At 40.2% G+C, this 20,825-nt stretch overlaps 1 protein-coding gene across 4 annotated transcripts in view; it reads left to right on the top strand.

Annotated features, from left to right (window-relative positions):
* slmapa (sarcolemma associated protein a) overlaps nucleotides 1-20,825 on the top strand; it is a 68,622-nt gene that overhangs the window by 3,689 nt on the left and 44,108 nt on the right. For all 4 annotated transcript variants that reach the window (XM_088915433.1, XM_088915434.1, XM_088915435.1 and 1 more), the window contains exon 2: nucleotides 18,968-19,115. In XM_088915433.1, the coding sequence (XP_088771559.1) occupies nucleotides 18,968-19,115 (148 nt within the window). The remainder of the gene's footprint in view (nucleotides 1-18,967; nucleotides 19,116-20,825) is intronic.

Below are 20,825 nucleotides of genomic sequence, written 5' to 3'. Positions count from 1 at the left end.
CGAGCTGGTATTTTCTACTAGCAGACTTTTGCAAATCAGAATCCTAAGACAGTCACAGAAAATAGGTTTTTCTCTCCACATTTCTTTGGTAATAGAAATCAAGACGATTTCAAATGAAAACAAGTCTGGACTGTGAATCAAACGGTGTAGAACAGCCCTCTGTTACGTAATATTTGTTTAGCTTCTCACGTTAGGCTATTTCTTCTTTGTGGATCATCTTTTTTTGCAAAGTGGGGAAAGGCGATCGGTCTTCCTAAATCATTTCACGGCAGATCAACTAGAGGTTTCCAGTGAAGTGATTTACGTCGGACAGCCATATCTCCACTGAGTATCGCGTGCGTTCCCTCCCTTCACCCTGTCAGATCAACATGCGGAGGAATGTGGCTGGACTGGGTTGGCGAGTGCTGGCAGCATATGTAGAAAGTCAAGCTTGTAGACATTTGGGGTTGGAGCCTGTTTCATTGTCGGTCTCGTTAAGTAAAATGCCAAGCCTGTGCTCAAGCCTAGAGGCTCGCTGAGCTGGAGCTCCTCCTGTTTGTGTAACATGTAGTGGCTTGACAGTCAGAAGGGAAGAGACGTTGGTCCAGCAACTGGCTGAACTGGGCCTAAAATACTTCGCTCAAGGACGTGCCAGCAGGACCTGTCTGTAGCGGGACCCTCATCCGTAACGCTAGCCACCCAAGCTGCAACTGTTTTGTGTCGTAACCTTTTCTTGTAAAGACCCCAGGCTTTGTTTACCGTGCAGTATTCACTGTTGTGTAGTTCTGCCTGCTGCTATTTACGCGCTGGTCGTTTTTCAGATTCCAAAGTGGTCTCAGCCTGGCCTTGTCAGCATTGACCTGTCTTTGAAAATGAACCTTTAATATTAACGTCACTGTAGCCGGAAAGGAAGTGCATTTAGTGATAATATTTTGACAAACCTGCGGTAAACTAAGGTATTTAGCATGATGAGAGAATTTTAATGTAGCCCTGCATGTATATGTTTTGTAATGATTGCAGGGTGTTCTGGGAACTCCTGTGCTCCTTTTAAGGAGTCCCAGAGCCCAATTTTCCCCACCCCATAACCAGGGAGTAATAAGTGTTTGTGGGGGATCTCTACTGCCTTTTAAACTGCTGAAGGAAAATACTTAACCTTTTTCCCCTTTGAGATAAGGGCATGGGCAACCAGTACTGTACGTCCGTGGAATTTGTTTACTCTTTTAAATTTCCGTAATTGAAAAATTGAAATTGTCCAGTTTATTTGAAGACACCTAGGAGTCTCTCAAGATCTGACCTTCCAGTAGTAGGTTTTTTCTGCTTCAAGTGATTTGTAATTGCAAGAAAAATGGCTTTAATCGCACATGTGTTAATTCTCATTGTACAATGTGTTTCATTTTACTTGAATGTTTTTGGTTTCTGGTATATAGCTGAGCGGATGGAAATGTAGTGGTGTCCTGAATCTTGCAACATGAAAAGTCAGTACAGTTCTGTAAGGGTCTGATCAGTTACAAGTGCTGTAATGGTAGTACTATTGGAGTGGATCAGTTGAAAGATGTATTAAATCCTTTGAAGTCAAAATATCAATGCTGGGAACCTTTTCTGGAGGTATTTAAGGTCTTTCTTCCATGTTTTCATCATGCTTTTTATTAGTTTGTAAGGTAATAGTCATATGATATGTGATTAGAAAATTGTTTTAAAGCTGGGTATCAGTTGGTTTTTGTCATGTACCCATGTGATTCAGGATAATGAACAGTGAAAAACAACTTATAAGATATAAGATCACTTTATTGGCCATATACCGTTTTTTGTATTAGGAATTTATTTTTACATACCCCAACTTGCTCTCCATGAGAGAGACAGACATCGAGAGAGGCTTGGGGTCAGAGTGCAGGGTCAGCCATTTATACGGCGCCCCTGGAGTAGCTGGGGTTAAGGGCCTTGCTCAGGGGCCCAACAGAGTAGGATTCCTCTGCTCTGCATGTGCTTGGGAGAGACCTATACAAGTTAATCGTCGTGCTTACAAGTTAATCGTCGTGCTGCAAGCTCTACAGCACCTGGCAGAAGAGGCGTATCTCAGATCAATGTTGCTGCATAGCCCCGCAAGTTAATGATGGTGCTGTTTTTCCTGCAGGCTAACTGATCCCAACTCTTCTCTGGCATTGTGCAGTTTGTTGCGTATTATCACTGAGGATATCCTGAGAATTTGTTCTAGATTAAACTGTTCTCATGATTTCTGTACTCAACTCCCCAAACTCCTATATTACTGTATAGGTGGTAGCAGTATTTTCTATAGGGCTTTTTAAGAGGTCACTTTTAGTGACTGTGCGGTGGGTAAGGGAGGGGGTTACCTCACCCAGTGCTTTGAAGGCTATGTGGAGCCTTATGTAACATCTGCTATCTTATCTGGTGTTTGCTGGAATAGTTGGGGTAATATTAATATGAGCAAGAAAAGATTACTGTAAAAGTGCATAATGTGAAGAAATGAACAAAGTAAATATTTAATGTAGAGGTCTTAAAAGTATGTAATGACGTCTGGGAAATCATTTCTGTTCTGTGAGAAACATGTGCTAACTGTCCTCAACACATTTTCCTTATTAAAAACTACAGGTCTGTCATTAGCTAATCTTGGGTGTTGTCGGTTTCCTTTAAATTCCAAGTAAAACCTGCTATGTATTTGAGGTATTAAGACATTATCTGATTTTTTTTCTTTCTATTTCATAGGAGGTTTTTCCATTCTAGATAAGCCAGTTTATTTTTTGAGTTCTAGGTCTTGGGTTATTCCTGTAACCTGAGGGGAAAAAAAATCCTCATGTTGGACTTCTGAATTTAAGATTTGATTTGGATTCTTTTTGGGTTTCGGCTTTTTCTTTTTCTTGAAGGTTTAGGTTCCTGACTGTTGCTCGAGTTGAAAGTCTGATGGTTTGTGCCAGAGCCAAGCAGGTCTCTAATTCCAAGTGCTTGGGGATCTGCAGCACAGTTTCTGACTGCTCCCAGCTTGTTGAAACACCACATCCTATATGGGGGATACCCTACACTTTAAAACGTCCCTGCTAGCCATTATGAAAAATAAATTCATGTAATGGTAGGGCAAAAAAAGACTTGGAGTTGGATTAGCATACTTCACAATGCAAAAGAGTGGCTTGTGGAGGTGACGTAGTGTTTGCATTACGTAGTGCAATACTATAAAAGAAAATTAACCTTTTTTTGTACTGTTAAGCATAATAGAGAATTTGTTCTGGTCACATTTTCCTGACTATTGTTATTCACTGATATGATTTAAAGAAAGTTTTTGAGAAAAAAGTACCCACAAGCTACTTGTTTGTTCACTAAAATGAAGATGTATTCTTGGTATATTAAAAGGAAAACTGATTCATAAATTTGTAATAAGACACTTAACTTGGCCTGAGTCTTAACATTTTGTATGCATTTCAAGTCACACCCAACCCAAATGTTACACCCTTTTAGCTTGGTCTGGACAGTAAAGCTCTGTTATAAAGCACTGTTATGACTGACTTCTCAAGACACTGGACAGACATGCATAACCAGAAGGTTTCAACATTAACAAGACCGTTGTGCTGCTTCTAATAATAACACAAAGGTACAAGATATATTGATTGGAATTCGGGCACATACATTTAAATTCTTCATCCAAATCTTTACCAAAATCATCGACCTAGTTGTAGGCACCAGCTGAGTAGGTATTCCATAGCCTTTGTCCATAGGTTTAAATAGCTGTCTCCTAGGACATGCAGTCTTGTTTTAAGAATGGATAGCTGACGGGCATCTGGATGCTGAATGCACAGATATCAAGTCAGAGTAGGTGATGACTCTTAAATGGTGCTGCCAGACTATGTAAAAGTTAGTAAGCAATTAGTAAAATATTAAAATCTGGTAGCTGGTGCATTTAATCTGTGAGTGGGATCATGTGACTTTTTTCAATTTTATGATGACGGGGCTGAGTAGCTCTTCTTGCACCAGCTGAAGTTTATCTAAATATCATTGGGAACAGGGCAGGTCCTATTAACCCACAAACATAAACTGCTCAGCAGAAACCGAGGACGGTCCTTTTCTGCTGCTCGGTCTTTGGGTATCTTCTTGGTGACAGACAACGTCACTCTCGCCTCCTTGAAGTGAGGAGGTTTCAAGCGCCTGTGGCGTGTTGGTCTGATTATTTTCAAATTTGTTGTAGTCAGTTCACATTAATCAGTTGATTAAATGTTCACTTCTTTTCCCTTCCTTCTCTCAAGGCAGGTTTTTCCTCAGGCTTGAGAACTGTTTTATAAACGGGGAAAAAACATTCAGTTGAGCAACCAAGAAGTTCATACAATCTTGCAATGTGCAATATAACTTGGAAGGCAAAGCACCCATATTTTTTAGATTAATCTTTCCCAATATACATCGAAACTAATGTCTCACTGCAAACTCTCGCATAGGTCAGTTAATACCTTTCATCCTAACAGTTGTGAGCAGCTGCCCAGCAGAAGATACATTTTACAAACAAATGAATTCATTTAGCCTGCCTAGCTCTTTTGGTTGATAGGTTGAGTGACCTAATGATTTCCTCCAGCTGCGTCTTGAACAAAACGTGCTCCTGAAGATGTTTCTCATTAAGATGGTTTGTCAGCGTGCAACGTTAGGATGTCGGTTCTGTTGTAAACAATTGGGTTTCCTATGAAATTGTTTTGATTTAATTCAGATATTTTGCTTAGGTCACTGTATTGCATTTTGTCTGTGTTTTAGTATTGAATTAAAAAAATGGAATCGAGATCAGCTTTGTGGAACTGTTTGCCATGTTTTAAAGTACTTTCCCTTTTAGGAGGGAATTGATGATTCACAATCGCACAGATGGTACCGATGGTCCTTGGATACGGTTTTGTTATTTAACAAATGCTTAAGATTTTCTTGAGGTAGATAATTTCATTTCTTAGTACTTCAGTAGTTTTATTTTAACTTCTGTTGAGTATGACATTTCAATCCCACCTCCATTTTATAATTAATGGGACACTTAAGCTGAAGACACGCTGTCTTTATAAGCAGGTAGAGTATGTAAAAGAGGCATTTCAGTTTTCAAAGGTACTGCACTGATTAGTACAGGGAGTTTAAGAACAGGCAGTCTGTTGCTTCAGGTAGTATTCCATTGCAACACCACAGGCCCTTCGTGTTACACAAATTTCTCAGCCTGAGTAAACTTCTTGAAAGGGATATCAGGAAGTGGCTGTAAAATTGAAACATACCCAGTGTGATTTGCAGCCTTGAGACTGTACGGGGTCTCTACCTGGGTGGCACCTTGACATTTGTTGAGACCACTATTTCTATTAACAGTTACATTTTCCCCACTCCACTCGCCATTTACCAACATCAGTCCAGTGCTGATTTGCTACATTTGTTGTCTTGACATTTTAAAGGCTTTAGGTCACTGTCCTTTAATTCCATATATACATTTTTAAGGTGCAAAGGTACATGTCATTTGTAGCAATTCTATTTTATTATTTTATCTTTGCAAAAGTTTTGTACGCGCTGCAGCAGCTGTTTTCTTTGGACGTGCAAACGTATCTGTTAAAGTGTTCTAGATCTCGAATGATTGAAGTCCAAGAATACAGTAGACCGTGGGATACCCATCTGCCGCAGTTCTGAGTTTCATTGCTGAAACTTCATCCCTTCTTTTTCCGAAGTGATTTGTTTATCTGGCAATTCCCAACATGGGACATAATTCTCCTGGCCATAAACATGCCAAGATTCGCACATGCCCCTTCTTGGGAAATTATGAAGGATAATGGTGTTTCAATACATTGTGAGATTTTGAAAGTGTCATGCCAAGATCTTTTCGTTGACAGGGGCATTCTTTGTTCTAGTTAGCTTTTCCGTTGTCAGTTCAAATGCCCCCAGAATGGAACTAAAAATTCTAAATGTTGTAAGCACAAATACACATTAGGCTTTGTGCATAGCAAACATGATCTGCACGGGCTTTGTATTAAAATGGTAAAATTTAAAGGCACAATTTTAAAAAAACATCTTTAAGAAAAAAGTTCAGTAAGCAATCAGACTTTTCTTTTTCTGTGCCGAGATGATTCACATATACTTAGGGTCTACACTAAAGCAATGGAAACAAAGTGCAATAACATAGTGAAGTTGTGTACTAGAGACAATCTAATAGCTGTGAAGTGTAGTCTACATTTCCACTGACATGGATAAATACCATTTGCAATTCTCAGTAACCTGTAAATGGAAACCAATTTTATTCACAGCTTGTATGTGGGGAGGCATGCTTGGCTGTTTCCAGAATTGCCCCGATGGCAGTCCGTCTACAGATTGAGCTGATTACTCTAGGAGAGTGGGGGAAAAAAAAGTTTCCCCTTTCCGAGAAGCACAAGGTCACAGTTGGGATGGCAGCGACCTGAGATTAACTACTGGGCCCATGCTGCCACATTAGTGACTCCACAGTCTGTGCCAAATTCCCTGTCACAGGAGCTTGGTCAGTGACGCAGTGTTTTAGTGCATTGATAAAAACAGTGAGAACTACTTAAATTGTTTGGCTATCTTAACCATAATATGCAAGTACGTACCAGTGGTCCTCTGTTTTGTCTTGACAGGCATTTTCTCTTTCTCCCAGTGGTGAGAATAATAACTGGTGTTAAGCAAATAACTGGCTTTTACCATATAAACGGCCCACATTTTGTGCTCCGTACAGCTGCAGCACAGTCTGTTTTTGCAGTCTAGATTCACATGTACTGAGCGCTCCCACAGCTCTAACACAGCCGTACAGTGAAGAGGGAATTAATGTCATGCGTGGATGGCAGACTGTTAAATATTTACAGTTCGTTTTCTATTTCGCTTCAGCAACACATCCTGTATACTTGCTGATGTAGAAAAGGGGATAAGGAGGTGGGAATCTTATTTTAACATGCAGCAAGATTCGGCTGCTTTATGTAGCATTTCTGTGTTGTGTCCAATTTCAATTAAATTGATTATAAAAAGGCTGTTTCAGTTCTGCACACTGGTTCAATTGTCGTGTGCTGTAAGGCAGCAGTCTGAACAGCACTTGTTTATACATCATTTTATACATGCTTTATGGGTTCTGTTCAGTCAGCTTGTTAAGTTCTTCCAGTCTAAACAATCCTTTAGTGTACGTTGATTTAGAATTTCAATTTAAAGGATTAGAGATGAAGTCATTGTTGATCAATAAGGACTAAGAACAAAAAATCCGTTTGTTGACTCTTCCTGGCCAAATGAATTATGGGATGTAATGATTTTTTCTGAGTATTTATAAATATAAACTCCTACTTCCTACTGAGGAGGGCTATGCTATTAAATAGATAAGGTAAGCTTGTCAAGTCGTTGACAGCAGATGAGTAAATTAAGACACTCTGCACACCCACCATCTCTGCGATCTATGGACTGGCAAGCCTTTGACCCAGATGGGCTACTGCCTTATGTGAAGCACAGGAATGAATCATTAATTACTGTTGCCCGGTGCCACTATATTATGCAGGATGACTCCCAAGCTTGGAAGCTGATAATTTACATTGCAGCTGGGATCACTGCAGCTATTTATCAGTCTTCAGTGAATTTTATCAGTGTAACTTTTTTTTTTCCAGCCAAGCTCTCTCCATATGGGTTCAACATACATGTCTAAACCAATATATCTCAAATTAAACCACCAAAGATAAAAAACAAAATGTTGTTTTTCAGCAATGTAGAGAGTGCAAACCCACAGTGTCTCTGCGGGTTAGTTGTCTAAATAATTTTGCACTCTGTAGAAAGATTGAGTTTAGAAAGTGATGTGTAATTCACAGCTGGATCATTGAAATGTATGTTGGAAAAGGATATTGAATTACTCACCTGAGTCAATATCATTTCTTTCGTCATTTTAAAAACTGTCAACTTTGTACCTCTGTTTCCATTTCTGTTTGTATCAATTTTCTGGAGAGGTTAAAATACAGTAGAAAAAAACACAAATGATTACCATACTTAGGAAATGTAAATACGTAGGGGAACTGAAGAAAGATTTGTGTAAGACCTTCGTTCTGAAAATCTATACCCTGTGCTTTTAAAGCATAGCCCTGTAAATATTTTATCTCTTATGCTGAAAACATTAGCAGGCTGTCATAATGTTTTCAGTTTGGTTTTTCATGGAAAAGGGACACACCAAGCAAATTAAACCAGCACATGATCCTGTTTGCAAGAGGCGGAGAATATGTCCGATTGATTGCCCCTGGAGCACCCAGATGTATTTCCAGACCAGGTCTGTATTTTAAAAGGCTCAAGGGAGCATCTTTTGAACGAACATTTTCCCTTCTCCACTGCTGCCTCTCTTATGGATGACCAGCTCAGAGACAACTGCCTGCTGCTCTAAATTTCCAGCGAACCGAGTTCTGATGTCAAGGCTGAAAATAGTTGGCCTGTCAATTGGAATGCACCCCCATATTGAACACTAGCAGCACTGGCCTACGGTTGAATGCGGCAGTGCTGAATGATGTCTGCTCTCTCTTGTGCCCATATTTATCCCCATGAGACAGCTATTTCATATTGGGGGTTGAATCTTTGCTGAAGAGTCAGCAGTAGGCAACGTGTGACTTCAAGTTCAATTTCAATTTGGCTTTAAACTGCACAAAATGTTGTAGATGCGTATTGTAGTTCAGTTTGAGGGTGATGAAGCCCAGCATTTTAAGTTAACCGGGCATCTTCCTGGAAGAAAAGGTGTGATTGAGCCTGGGTCAGTTGCTTGTAAATCCAGCTGGTGTCTTCAGCAGCCCTTCATCTTGAGTTTGTCTTGAGCCGTCTTCCTTTTGAATGCGTGCCTCTGAGGGTGATGCTCTCAGTAATGGGACTCCCCTTTGCTTCAGATTGCCTGACAGTGAAACAAGCTGTAGGGACAGTAGATGAGTGACAGGGTGCCTTGTACTGTAAAACATTTTGGAAGAACTGTTACACAGTCTAAATATAGTCTGAGGGTTGCAGTGTCTAAAGTTCAGTGTTCATTTTAAAGGAAATCTGGTCTGCATTTTTCAAACTTATCATCCTATCCCTTTCTTGAAGGTTAAGTTTGAGTTAATCTTTGGTTAAACACCCTTATGGGTGCAGTACCTTTCACCAAACATAAGGAGCATTACCAACTGCTCTACATAGACCTGATAGTGTGTTGCTACCTTCACAAATCCAAAATTATCCAGATTTCGAACACAATGCCATATCTTTAATTTCTTTTTCTGAAGGGTGTCCCGTAACTGTTCCTGTGTCTCTCGCGAATATGTGAAAAGGCTCTCGACTTGGCTGCAGTCTTGTGCGTGCTTGTTGTTGCACTTGGGAGTCGTGGTTTTGTTTCGTCTTGCAGGTCATGTCTCGTTCTGCGCGTTGCAGGGTGGCAGTAATCCCAGCTCGGGGCAGGGCAGGACAGGAGTCTGGGTTTGGCCTTTTCTTCATCGCTCTTGGTTTGCAGTTGCCGTAGTGACCGTTTGTTTTTGAAAGCTTCCTCCCAGCGTGTCGACTGGGGCTGCGAGGAAGTGGTGTTGGTTTAGCTGGACTTTTTGTGTGTGCCTCTAGAGTGATTTGTTCACCTCAGTCACAATATATCAGAACGATTTCTTAATGAAGAGGGTTGTAGAGGGCGTCATTGTAAGTCGGAAACGGTTTTTCTGTAATTAAGCACTTGGCTGGTGACATTTCAATTTGTTATCAAGACCGCAAAGGCTGCAGTCTTGTATCAGGTTTCTTGAAGTACTGCACCTCCAAAATTATAGCATTTAGTGCATAATGTAGAAAAAGCAAAGTTAGATATCATGAAAGGTAAGGTGCATAGAGCAGTGTAAGTTTCAGAATCGTCAGGGACTAGAATTTTAATCTTGTGCCTTCTGTGTGTGGTGTGGTTTATTATACGGGGAGGAAAGAAAATAAATTGTATGGTATTACCAGTGAGAATCTATCACCTCCTATTGATCCTTAATCTAGAATTCACAAAATTCTTTTTCCCACCGTTGTGCTGATTTTATCAGTTCTTTGAAGTTTTATAGTTTTCCCTCAAGTCAACTTTTTGGTGGTTCTAGTATATATTCCTCTTGGGGGGCCAGCTCATCTTCACTGTGTGATTAAAATGCGAAGAGGACGAAATGGACAGGGTGTCCACTCGGAGCTCCGTTTGAGTGGTGTTGTGCAGGCTTTCCGGGCCCAAGCTTTGGTCACATCCCCGCCCGGCCGTGAATGGGGTTTCCCAGGCAGCCGCTCACAGCTGGCGCAGTGGGGCAGAGACAGCCGGGTTGCTCAAGCCATGCCTGCTTCCTCTTGCTCATCCTCCCCACGAGAGGGACGGGGCTCATCACTCTTGGCCGAGAGAAGACATTATAAGATAAGATCACTTTATTAGCCACATACAATTTCTTGTACTAGGAATTTGTCTTTTCACATACCTAACTTGCTCTCTATGAGACACACAGACAGGGAGAGAAGCTTGGGGTCAGAGTGCAGGGTCAGCCATTTATACGATGCATCCTGGAGCAGTTGGGGTTAAGGACCTTGCTCAGGGGTCCAACGGAGTAGGATTCCTCTGCCGGCTGCGGGATACGAACCGGCAACCTTCCAGCCACAGGCGCAGATCCTCAACCATCGAGCCACCGTACCACCCCTATAGAAGAAACAGTTAGAGCATACTGAAAAGTACAGCGTTTAGCCATTGTTGCCTCCCAGCTCTTGGGCCCCGAGTTGAGTTCCAGACATGGGGTACTTGTCTGTGTAGAGTTTGCATGTTCTCCCTATGTTCATGGGCTTTACCTTTGCATACTCTGGTTTCCCCCCATAGTGGCAAAGACGTCTGGTAGGTTCATTGGCCTCTGGGAAAAACTGGCCCTGGTGTGAGTGAGTGTCAGTGTCTGTATGCCCTATGATGGACTGGCGTCCTGCCCAGGGTGTACCCTGCTGTGTTTTTTTGCTAGCCAAGATAAGCACCCACTCAGTCCCCTGTGACCCTGTACTGGGTAAAGCAGTTAGAGAATGGATAGATTAAACAAAGTGTAAAGGTGTATTCAATGAAATGGCTGCTGGCACAGAATTTGGGAAGAGTGAAGCAGGGAATAGATATAAGAGGCTCAAAGAAAGGGCGTCCATTTAGTGTTGTTTTTGCTGAACTGCACAGTTGGTGTTCTTGTACCCCCCCTGTTCTCTTTTTAATAGCTAACTCATAACTAAGCTTTTATCTTTTTTGGTTTTAGTTCCAGTGGTTTGTTAATGGCTGAAGGTTTTTTAATCACGTTTCATTCCGAACTGAGCAGTAATGACAGACTGTGAAAGGCTGGTCTGTAGAGTTCTGCAGCTTACAAGGGTGAACGATGATGGAAATAGACTTGAAATCAAAATAATCACTGCAGAGATGTTGTACAGAGCTGGATTTGAGACTTCCAAAAAAAATTGGATTTAAGCCTTCAAGTGTTTGTGCTGTGCTGTAACTCCTGTCAGACATTGAAGTATATCTTAGAATGTGAAGTTAAGCCAGCTGGCTATTTTTTGTTGTGCCTACATAATCAGAGCTACACAGAACATGGCTGTATATGTGTTCTGGATATTTTGGTTCCTAGAAACCTTTGTTTCTTATGAGCCACCTTCATGGCCACATTTGTTTAAAATGTTTAACCTAAGCTCAGTGGGATATTTTAAACAGTGAGTGATGTTGTCCTAATGTTTTTATTTGGCAGTCATAAAGTCAGATTCACACCAGTCTGTGGTAGGGTTGACTTGCATGTGTAAGGTTTAATTACAGCTGTTTAAACAATGAATGTTGAGCTTCCTGTATAGTGATATTGGGAGTCAAGTAATATTAGCTATTTTTACTCCTGAAAAGTATTGATGTCAAAAGTGGTTTGGATGATCTATGGTGAAATGTAAGATTCATTATTGGTTTTTGTGAGTGCATTGTGCTAAGTAGATTTTTCCTGGTATGTTCCCAGGTGTGGTGTGGTGTTATGAAGTAAGAACAATTTGGATGATGAATCTAAGCTGGTCAGCTGCATGTTTACCTTGGTCACAAGCCTAAACTTGATGAATGATTCAGATTGTTTCACAGCAGATCTGGACATAAGAGTTTTTCAGTACTTGTTCATAATTATCCTTTGTGTGGGATTGAAACATCACTTATTAAAATGTATTGGGAATGGTATAGTACACAAGAGGTTTGGCACAGCCAAAACTGCAACTTTGGATAGTTGTGGAATAATACGTAAAATGCACCTATGAGTAGATCATTGTTACAAAGCTGATACTAATTTAAATGAAGGATCTAAGGAACGATGTAGTTTTAACCCCTGGTTCAGGCAAGCTTATTTCCTTTCTTAGACATCCATCACAAAGTAAACAGTTTGCCTACGGTGGCAGCGGGAAACACATTGTCTTGCTCAGACCTGGTGTGAAGGCTGGAACAGCACAGCCTTAAGAATAAACACAGAATAAAATTGATAAACACAATTTTTTACCTTTACAATCCATTTGTGTGCAATATGCTTTTTCTTAAAATTAGGAAAACATCATACATTAGCATATGGGTGTCAGTATGTTTTTATTAGGATTTTCACCGTGGTCTATACATGGGTCTTGCATCAAATATGGTAGGAGAAAACCTTGGTTTTAACATGTAAAATACTTTCCAGATTTACAATATTGATGCCTCCTTGGCCTCGGTTGGACACAGTCCAAAGGCTGAGTCACTGTGTAATACCCTTTGTCACCTGTTGTCTAATATTAAAAAGTAAAACACGAATCCTATATGTTTTCAGTTTCATAGCCAGATCTCAACAGTGCTGGGGTGCTCCTGATCTATCTGGCACTGTGGTACATCTGATTGCTGGTCTCCTTAAGTATCTCCCAGTTTTCTTATTGCAATAGTCTGAAATGTAAGATTTCTTCAGACTTCTGCTATGCAGAAGGGGTAAATTCAGTTGCTTGTCCTGTAAAGCCTATGTGAAGTATGCTGTTTGAGTGAGGAGTCGTGTCAGTGTGCGGGATGTGACAGGACATTGGTTCCACAGCCCAAACACTTTCTTTCTGCTAATTGTTTAGTCTGGTACTGTGTCTGCAGTTGTCTGGATTCTGGGAGCATACAAGATTAGACACCATTGTATCCAAAATACTCTTTTATTGGCCATGGGTGTTATAAAGCATTTAGCCAAACGAACAGCTCTTGTTTGTGTACAGTATATTTAAATGACACGGCTTGGAATTTAATCAGCTGCATGTTAACAGCGTGCATCACCTGTGCTTGGAATTAATTTCAGTGGTTCAGTTTCAAGGAGATGTCAAGGGCCCCGTGAAGGATAAGCAATTACAGAAACAATTTTGGGGTCCCTCCAATACCACTTCAGATGTGTGAATTTCGCAGGCAAAGCTGGATATAACCGTTCGGATTGTCAAGATTGCTTTGGGCATCTCATTAAGCCTTTGTTGGTTAGCAATTTGTTCATATGCTCAATGTAATGTAGAGGATGGACTCGTGGGTAATGTGGAGTTTAAAATCAGAAAGTGAGCACTATCTATTTCCCGTAAGCTGTTCAAATGCTGTTGGTAGGCGACCACTTGGATTCTCCGTGATTGAGCTCATTGTGGAATTTAGGTCTTTCAGAACGCAGATCCAGCTGTAATAAAACACCTTTGTTTTAAAGGAGCTAAGTTAACAGCTTTTCAAGTCCGTTGACGTTCTGAAACGAAGCACTGCACTGGCCTTATTGGTTTGGTGCGGTGCTTTTCACACTTTGTTTCTAACACACCTGTGTTTGTAGTCATTAGTCCTGCAGGGCACTGTCAGATTGCCATCCGGTGACCTGATGATTAACTGGCTTCTCATCAAGTGGTTTTATTTACTGCTCCTGGCTTTCAGCAGAAAAGCATTTGCCATCTATAGGCATCTGCCATCATTTGGCTGTTTAGAAAAGCCTATAAGTGAAAGCATAGTGCTGATGTATATGACCTGAAACAGTTCTGTGGACTTAATGTAGGAAATTAATAGCATTACTACTGACCAATAATCGTAAACCCATCGTAATTAGAGGAAGTTTGTAATTTGCAGTGTAAGATTACAATTCTCACTTCTAAAATAGATTCTGTACTTAATGTTTGTAGAAGACATTTATGACTTTTGAAACATGAGTTGCCTAGCTGATGTGTGGACACTGCAATGATTTCTAACCATTTCTGGCAGTGTTTTCTATTAAATAATTGTCATTTTTAAATGAGTATCACAGTGTTCATATGAAAGTGACAATGCAGCAAGCAGAGTGATATACTCAGCTCTTCTTCCAACACTATACCGAAATAAGAGATATAGAACAAATAGTTACGGATTTAGTAATTGACATGCACAGGAAGGTAAGGTGAGCAAATATTAAAACCATAAATATGACTGCTCAAGAATTTGCACTAGAATATGAAAGATGCCCCTGTACTGTTATTCACTGGGCTGATGCATTTATCCAAAATGACTTACCCTGCTGTATTAATAGATACTAATGTGTTTTAATGAAGCACTGTGAATGGAGGTGTCTTGCTCAATGGCAAAACAGGCAGGTCCCACAGCTTCAGCCTTGGATCTGCACTACAGGTCAAGCAGTGCAGTGCTGAATATAGGCTGTGTGTGCTGGGAAAGAAGGGTTTGAGCTTTGCTGTGTGGACTAGACTGCGTTCTGACGAGGTGTTGAAAGGTGATCAGGGATGGAGAAGTCTGTATTGCAGCATTAACTAAAAGACACCAACAGGAATACAAAAGTCCCAAGGCAAGGAGCAGAAGACATGAGCAAATGAAGAAAACTCTGTGGTATTCCCTTTAAATTTTCTACAAAGCACAGGATCTCTCCACTCTCTGACTAGATCAGTGACTTTTACACCTCAAAAGAAGGTTAGATTATCTTAAATAGGTTTTGTAAACTTTTCTTTCTCAGAAGCATGAACATTGAGTGAAGAAATCTGTGTAGCAGACTTCATTCCACATTACCATGATTTGTATTTGCAAAGGTCAGAAAACAGCCAAATTTTCAGACAGCTGGAGTAGACTTTTTTTCAAATCAGAAGGTGATCTCGGAGTCTCTCCCAGTAGATTATAGCCAGTGTTAAAAATGAGTTAAAAAAGACCTTCACAAATATTGATGGAAAATGAATCCTGGATTCTGATGGGGACTGAACATGAATTCTAGCATGCTGCACAGTGATCATGTTTCTTCTGCCAGTGCTCTGTTAGCGTCAGAGACGAGTGTCAGTTTTTTGTTTTGTTAAAGTGAGAACAGCCTAAATGGAGCAGAAAGACTTAAACGTCAGATTAGATTTGAACAGACACTTCAGTATGATGTGGCAGAAGGTTTTGATAAGCCCTTTGGCAAGCCTGCTTTGTTTTTGCGCACTTGGAGTACTGTGAGTCAGGTATACTGGATGGGTGGAGCCGATCATACGTGCAATGTTAGTTAAATTCTTTGTGTGACTAAAAGGCTGGAATAAATGATGCAGAATTGACTGACAGAATAACGATAGAATCATAATACCTGGTGTGTTACACTGGAAATGGCATGCTTCTGAAGTTTAATGAAGCAGCGATTTTGTTAAATGCCCCATGTGCTGCCTGTGCACACCTTGTATGTTGCCTTTGTCTCTTAAATATTTAAGTTGGTTGTGGGAGTGTGGAACAAGTTATGTTGAAGCCTATACCGTGGCTTCCTCCAAAAAACAGCTGGCTGAGCTCCTTGGATCAGTTGGCTGAAAACTACCACATGCACTAGATGAGCCAAATGACCTCCTGTAGCTTCCTCTTGTCTGTAACCTTTGTGTCTTATGTCGACACGCTGTCTATTTTAACAGCTTGCAAAGAGCTTTCCTTAACATCCGCAAGCATTTGCATGAATTCTCTCAAAGCGCAAGTCGCCCGTTTATGCTGCGACAAAAGCCGACATTCCGGAAACAGTTTCATGGCGTGTGAATTGTGAATACAGTAATCCACAACACAAGTTTTTTTGTTTCTTTTCACACAAATGCATGCAAGTGAAACCGAACTCGAGAATTGCTATAATCCAGTGTCACGCAGGGGGGCTCCCATCTGGGATAAACTCTGCTTCATAGGCTCAAAGTTGGTAAGAAGAATTGCTGTGTGTGGCGTTTGGAATGGGAAGCACTTCAGTTATTTATTATTGCTAACAGACTGGCAGTTAGGCCCAGTGCCCAGAGCCACTGCTGCCCTTTGGCTGGACTGGTGCCTGTGTGTCCAGAGTCATAGTTCACTGCCCACCTTCAGTCCAGCTCATGGCTTGAGCTTGTGTCACAGTACAATACACAAAGAGTTCTCCCAGTGTTTGGCTTGCATTTCAAGGACTTTGATATTTATCCACACAGTGATTACATGAGATCCGTGTGTTTGAAAAGCTAATGGAGAGATCTTAATTATAGTGTAAGGGTGGAAGTGCGAGATCAACTTCAAGGTGTGAGACTGGTTATTAGGACATTTGATCAGTGTTTTCAGTTGGTTGCTGTTTTTGCGGGATGTTGAAGCATAGTGTGTTAGTGAATAATATTGTTTGTGTTGCCTACTTCCAGCAGCAGGGGAATTCAGCTTTTTTTCTTTGGAATTCAATTTAAAGTATAGTAAACCCTCAGTTTAAGTCTGATAGGGGGAGAAAGAGGTGTTTATCATTTCCAAATGTCCATTAAATCATTTTTTTTGTCCAAATACATTATCATGAGAAAACAATATATACTATGAATGCTTTCTGGATTGTTTGACTTTTTTTTCCCCACACTCAACACAATGAAAATTGTGCCTGTGCCTTTATTAGCAATGTACGAACTCTTTATTTCACATCAGAATATACTGTATAGAAGTCGTTAAAGCATATGAAACACAAACTACAACCATTATAAGCAATTAACTTACCTGTATAGGATACCTATGTTATTCCTATACAGGTAGGATACCTTGTTGTTATTCCTTGAATTTGAAATCTATGCATATTGGTTTAATGTTGTTAAAAAATAATCTTAGTAGATTTTATCCATTACACGTCCATTTCACTGAGGCTTTCCTGTATAGCACACATTTGGACATTCATTCAGAATTTATTAGTAGTGACAAAACCCTGAGCACATGCAAATCAAGACTCAAAACCTTCTTCTTTAGGATGGGTTTTATTTAACTGGATTTGTCTGCCCCTTTCCTTACTGTATGTAAACCGTTATTGTCTTTTGTAATTCTGCTGTCCTTTCTTACTGTAAAGTGCTCTGAGAAGCCACGTTTTAAGGCACTGTATATAAAAAAATGATTAGAAATGGGCATTAGAGATTTTTTTCGTGCTGAGAACTGCCTTCATTTTGTACACCACACACAAGAAGCTGCCTGCACCGATTATCTGGTTAATTATCAGGGAGATAGGGGTCTGATGCAGCAGAACATTGACTGTTGCTGTGATGCAATATGTACTCATGCACGTGTTAAGTTTATTATTCATCGCCTGATCCTCCATTACTAGGATTTGTGAGGTTAAATCCAAAGATTACGTTACTCTTTCTAGCAGATTTGTACTTGCAAGTAGCCTGCTTTCTCAGGCTGCACGCTGAGTAAATAAAGGTAACTGGTTATGAATAGATGAGTCAGTGCAATAACTTTAATTAACCTTCATGAGCCTGGTTTCGGAAAGGCAGGTGAGCCGTTAAGTTTGAGAAGAAAAAAGCGAAGCTGGAAAGCAAAAGCTAGAAAAGAGACAATACAACCATTTTCACATGAAATTCACAATCTTGTTCCTTAGCAATTTTTTAATTATCTTCAAAAACATTGATAGCTCCAGCTGTCTTGTTCAATTTACTACCTTCAGTGACTTACTGCAGCAGAATTTTTCCCCTGAAAGATGCAGTCGGGGGGCCTGTATGTATGATGTCACATTCAATTTGTCTTCAGCACAGCTTACTTGCCTCTTGTTCTTAAGAGCGTTCGTGCGCTGTTACAATACTTCCCAGCTAAGTCTAAAAGTGGAGCCTGAAAAAATAATACCACATGAGAAAGAAATTTATAAACTGCTACTGGGTTTTCATAAATGGGATTTTCCCCCTTGTCATTTGAATTTGGCAGTACCGATTAGGTCTCTACCAACCTGTTATTTTAATCAGTTCTGATTTAATGCAGGTATTATTAGAGCTGACTTTGGAACTCCTTAGGTGAGAAAGAGAGAGCAGCCGGGCTTTGTGTCTGTTTGATTTAGACAAGGCTATCCATTTTAACTTACTTTATACCATTTGGCCCCCTGTGAAACTTTGTGTATACGTGCAAGTTGTGTTGAATGATGGCGAATGTACCTCATGTAGGTGGGATTCCTGTTGTAAAGAAGAGTTGGGATTCTCCTGAGGATTTTGTCTGTTCTGTGTCACTAAATACATGAGATTTAGACCACGTAAACTGTGAATGACTAATATTTATATTACTTTCTTAGATTATAAACCTCTTTTCTGAACTATGTTCTTTGTCTAAAGTTTATATGCAAAGTCTTCCACTCTCAGGTTCCTAGTTTATCGAAAGTGTGTAATTCTTGCGTGAAGTGGTATTGTCTCATTTTTTGATGTCACTTGGAATTGCTATACACCTTTTCTTAAAATGCAGTTACTTTGAAGCTAGTTTGGTCATCAATGTTTTTGTTGGCTTCAGTATTGTACTTTAATACAATTATCCAATGAAGTGAAATTTTAACGGATTTATTAATTAATATTAATTCCTTTGCTTGTAATAAATACAAATATCAGGTAGCAAGAGTCCCTAGTTTTTCCTGTGTTCGTGTCAATTAGATATCAAGGGGAAAGCTAGGCTTAACCTTTCGGACACTGAGAGACAAAAAGACAGTGACCGTTCACAGCAACTTGTCAAAGTGTCAAGGTTAAAAGGGAGGGTGTACATGAGTTAGGTTTGGATAGGCCATACATCGCTTCGATCGGGTCAGGATGCGTTCTGCGAAGAGAGAGGCTGGAGCTTCGGAAAGTGACCCTGTACTGTTCCTTTCAGTTCTATCTCCAGGACACAAAGAGCAGCAATGGCACCTTCATCAACAGCCAGCGCTTAAGTAGGGGTTCAGAGGAGAGCCCACCTTGTGAAGTCTTGTCTGGGGACATCATCCAGTTTGGGGTTGATGTGACGGAGAACACTCGCAAAGGTAAGTGGACTTGACTGTCATTATTATTGATCCACCAGCTTTGATTTTCACCAGGGCTGGTAGAAGAATTTCTTTTCACTCATAGTGTCCGGGTGGTTCTCCAGTTTTGGTTATAATAGGTCACCCTTGTACTCATTCATTTGAGTTTATTTCCATTTTGTTTCTCCGTTTTTAAATTAACTGCTTATTAGCAAAAAGCATTCCATTCCTTTTGAATTTAGGAGAGATGGAGAATTGTAAAACCATTGGAATGGCTAGGGCAATTAGCAAATTACAGATTCAACTTGCTTTGCTTGCAGAAAACTTATCTGTAATGTGATTGAGTAGTTTTAGAAAGCTTAATATTTGTCATTTTGTGAATCATGCCAAGTGAATAGCTCCCCTTAGTGGTGACGCTCTAATTCTGTTTGATCACAGCCTACAGACTGACTGGGAGTTGTCAGTATTTTCTGAGTGTATCATTGCCTTTTGAAGAAATCCGTCTCAATGAGACCCCCATATATCCTCAATCTAATAATTAAAGCATTTCAACTGAATTTCAAATCAAAAGATCCACCTTCTGCATGGTCAGAGCAGATGCACTAGAAGTGGGGTAGAAAGATGTTTTTGGGGACCATCTGGGCAGAGTCTGATGGCCCACAGGGATCCCTGGACTCCTGGTTGAAAAACACTCTAAAGCAAACTGTGTTTGAAATATCAAATCTTTATCATGTATTTGTTAAATTGCCATAAAATAACCTCATTATTGATTAAACAGTATGATGAAAAGGCTTAGATGCAGTAATGTCTGAGTGTTACAGAATTTACTGTTCTGTGTATTAAGACAAATAGGCTTTGAACTAGGAAAGAAGGCAGGGCTGTAACAAATATGCTGCATTTGCTTTCTAAAATGCTGTGGGTGGTTTATGATGTCAGTTCCTTGGCAGAAAAGCACAGAATGGCTTTGAAACTTAGTGGATAGCTGTTTGCTGGCCTAAAAATGTTGTAATATGTGGAGGTGAAATGGCTGTTTTCACAATCAAAAATAGCAGCTTAATTCCAGTGTAACTTATCAGGTGGGAACTTCCAGAGGGCAGAGGGCAAGGGGCACAATACGTGCCAGAGAACGCAAATGCTATCTGCCCTCTGATACCTAGTTTCCACTGGAGTTTGGAATTGCTGAGATTGTGATTCTCTGCCGAACTCCTGATGCCAGTGTGCCTTTCAATTAATCAGATTTAGAGAGCTAAGAGATTGGCTCCATTGCATCCCAGGCTCTCTTTAATTTCAATTATCTGCTTTGAATAAAAATCCCTTATGGCTTATCCTTTTTTGGGGTTTCCTGCTTGAACCACTAGTATTAGATGTAGGAAAAAAGTGTTCTCTATATAAAAGAAAAATCACCCTAAATGCCCCAGTTCAGTTTCCAGATTTTTAAAATCTATAGAACACTGCATCATCCATACAAGTCTCACTGCATGACAACAGCAGTTTCACTGAAAATATCACTCTTGTGTAGCTATTCAAGAGGAAGTTGTCCTGAGTGTGTAACAACAAGAGGTGAAGAAATGCATATTGGCCAATATAAACACTGCAACACTGTGCTGTGCATCTCACATGCAGACAAGATGATATGGGTTCATGTAGATAGTGCCGGTAACCTTATTTTCTTTACCATTTCAAAATCCAAAGTTGCAAGATTTAGAAAACTATTTTCCTCAAGAATGTACC

Source organism: Atractosteus spatula, chromosome 5 (assembly GCF_055471065.1).
Source record: "Atractosteus spatula isolate fAtrSpa1 chromosome 5, fAtrSpa1.hap1, whole genome shotgun sequence".
In the NCBI taxonomy this organism is placed as follows: Eukaryota; Metazoa; Chordata; class Actinopteri; order Semionotiformes; family Lepisosteidae; genus Atractosteus; species Atractosteus spatula.
The sequence above is the reverse complement of the archived record's forward strand: the minus strand, read 5'-3'. Positions and strand labels throughout refer to the sequence as shown.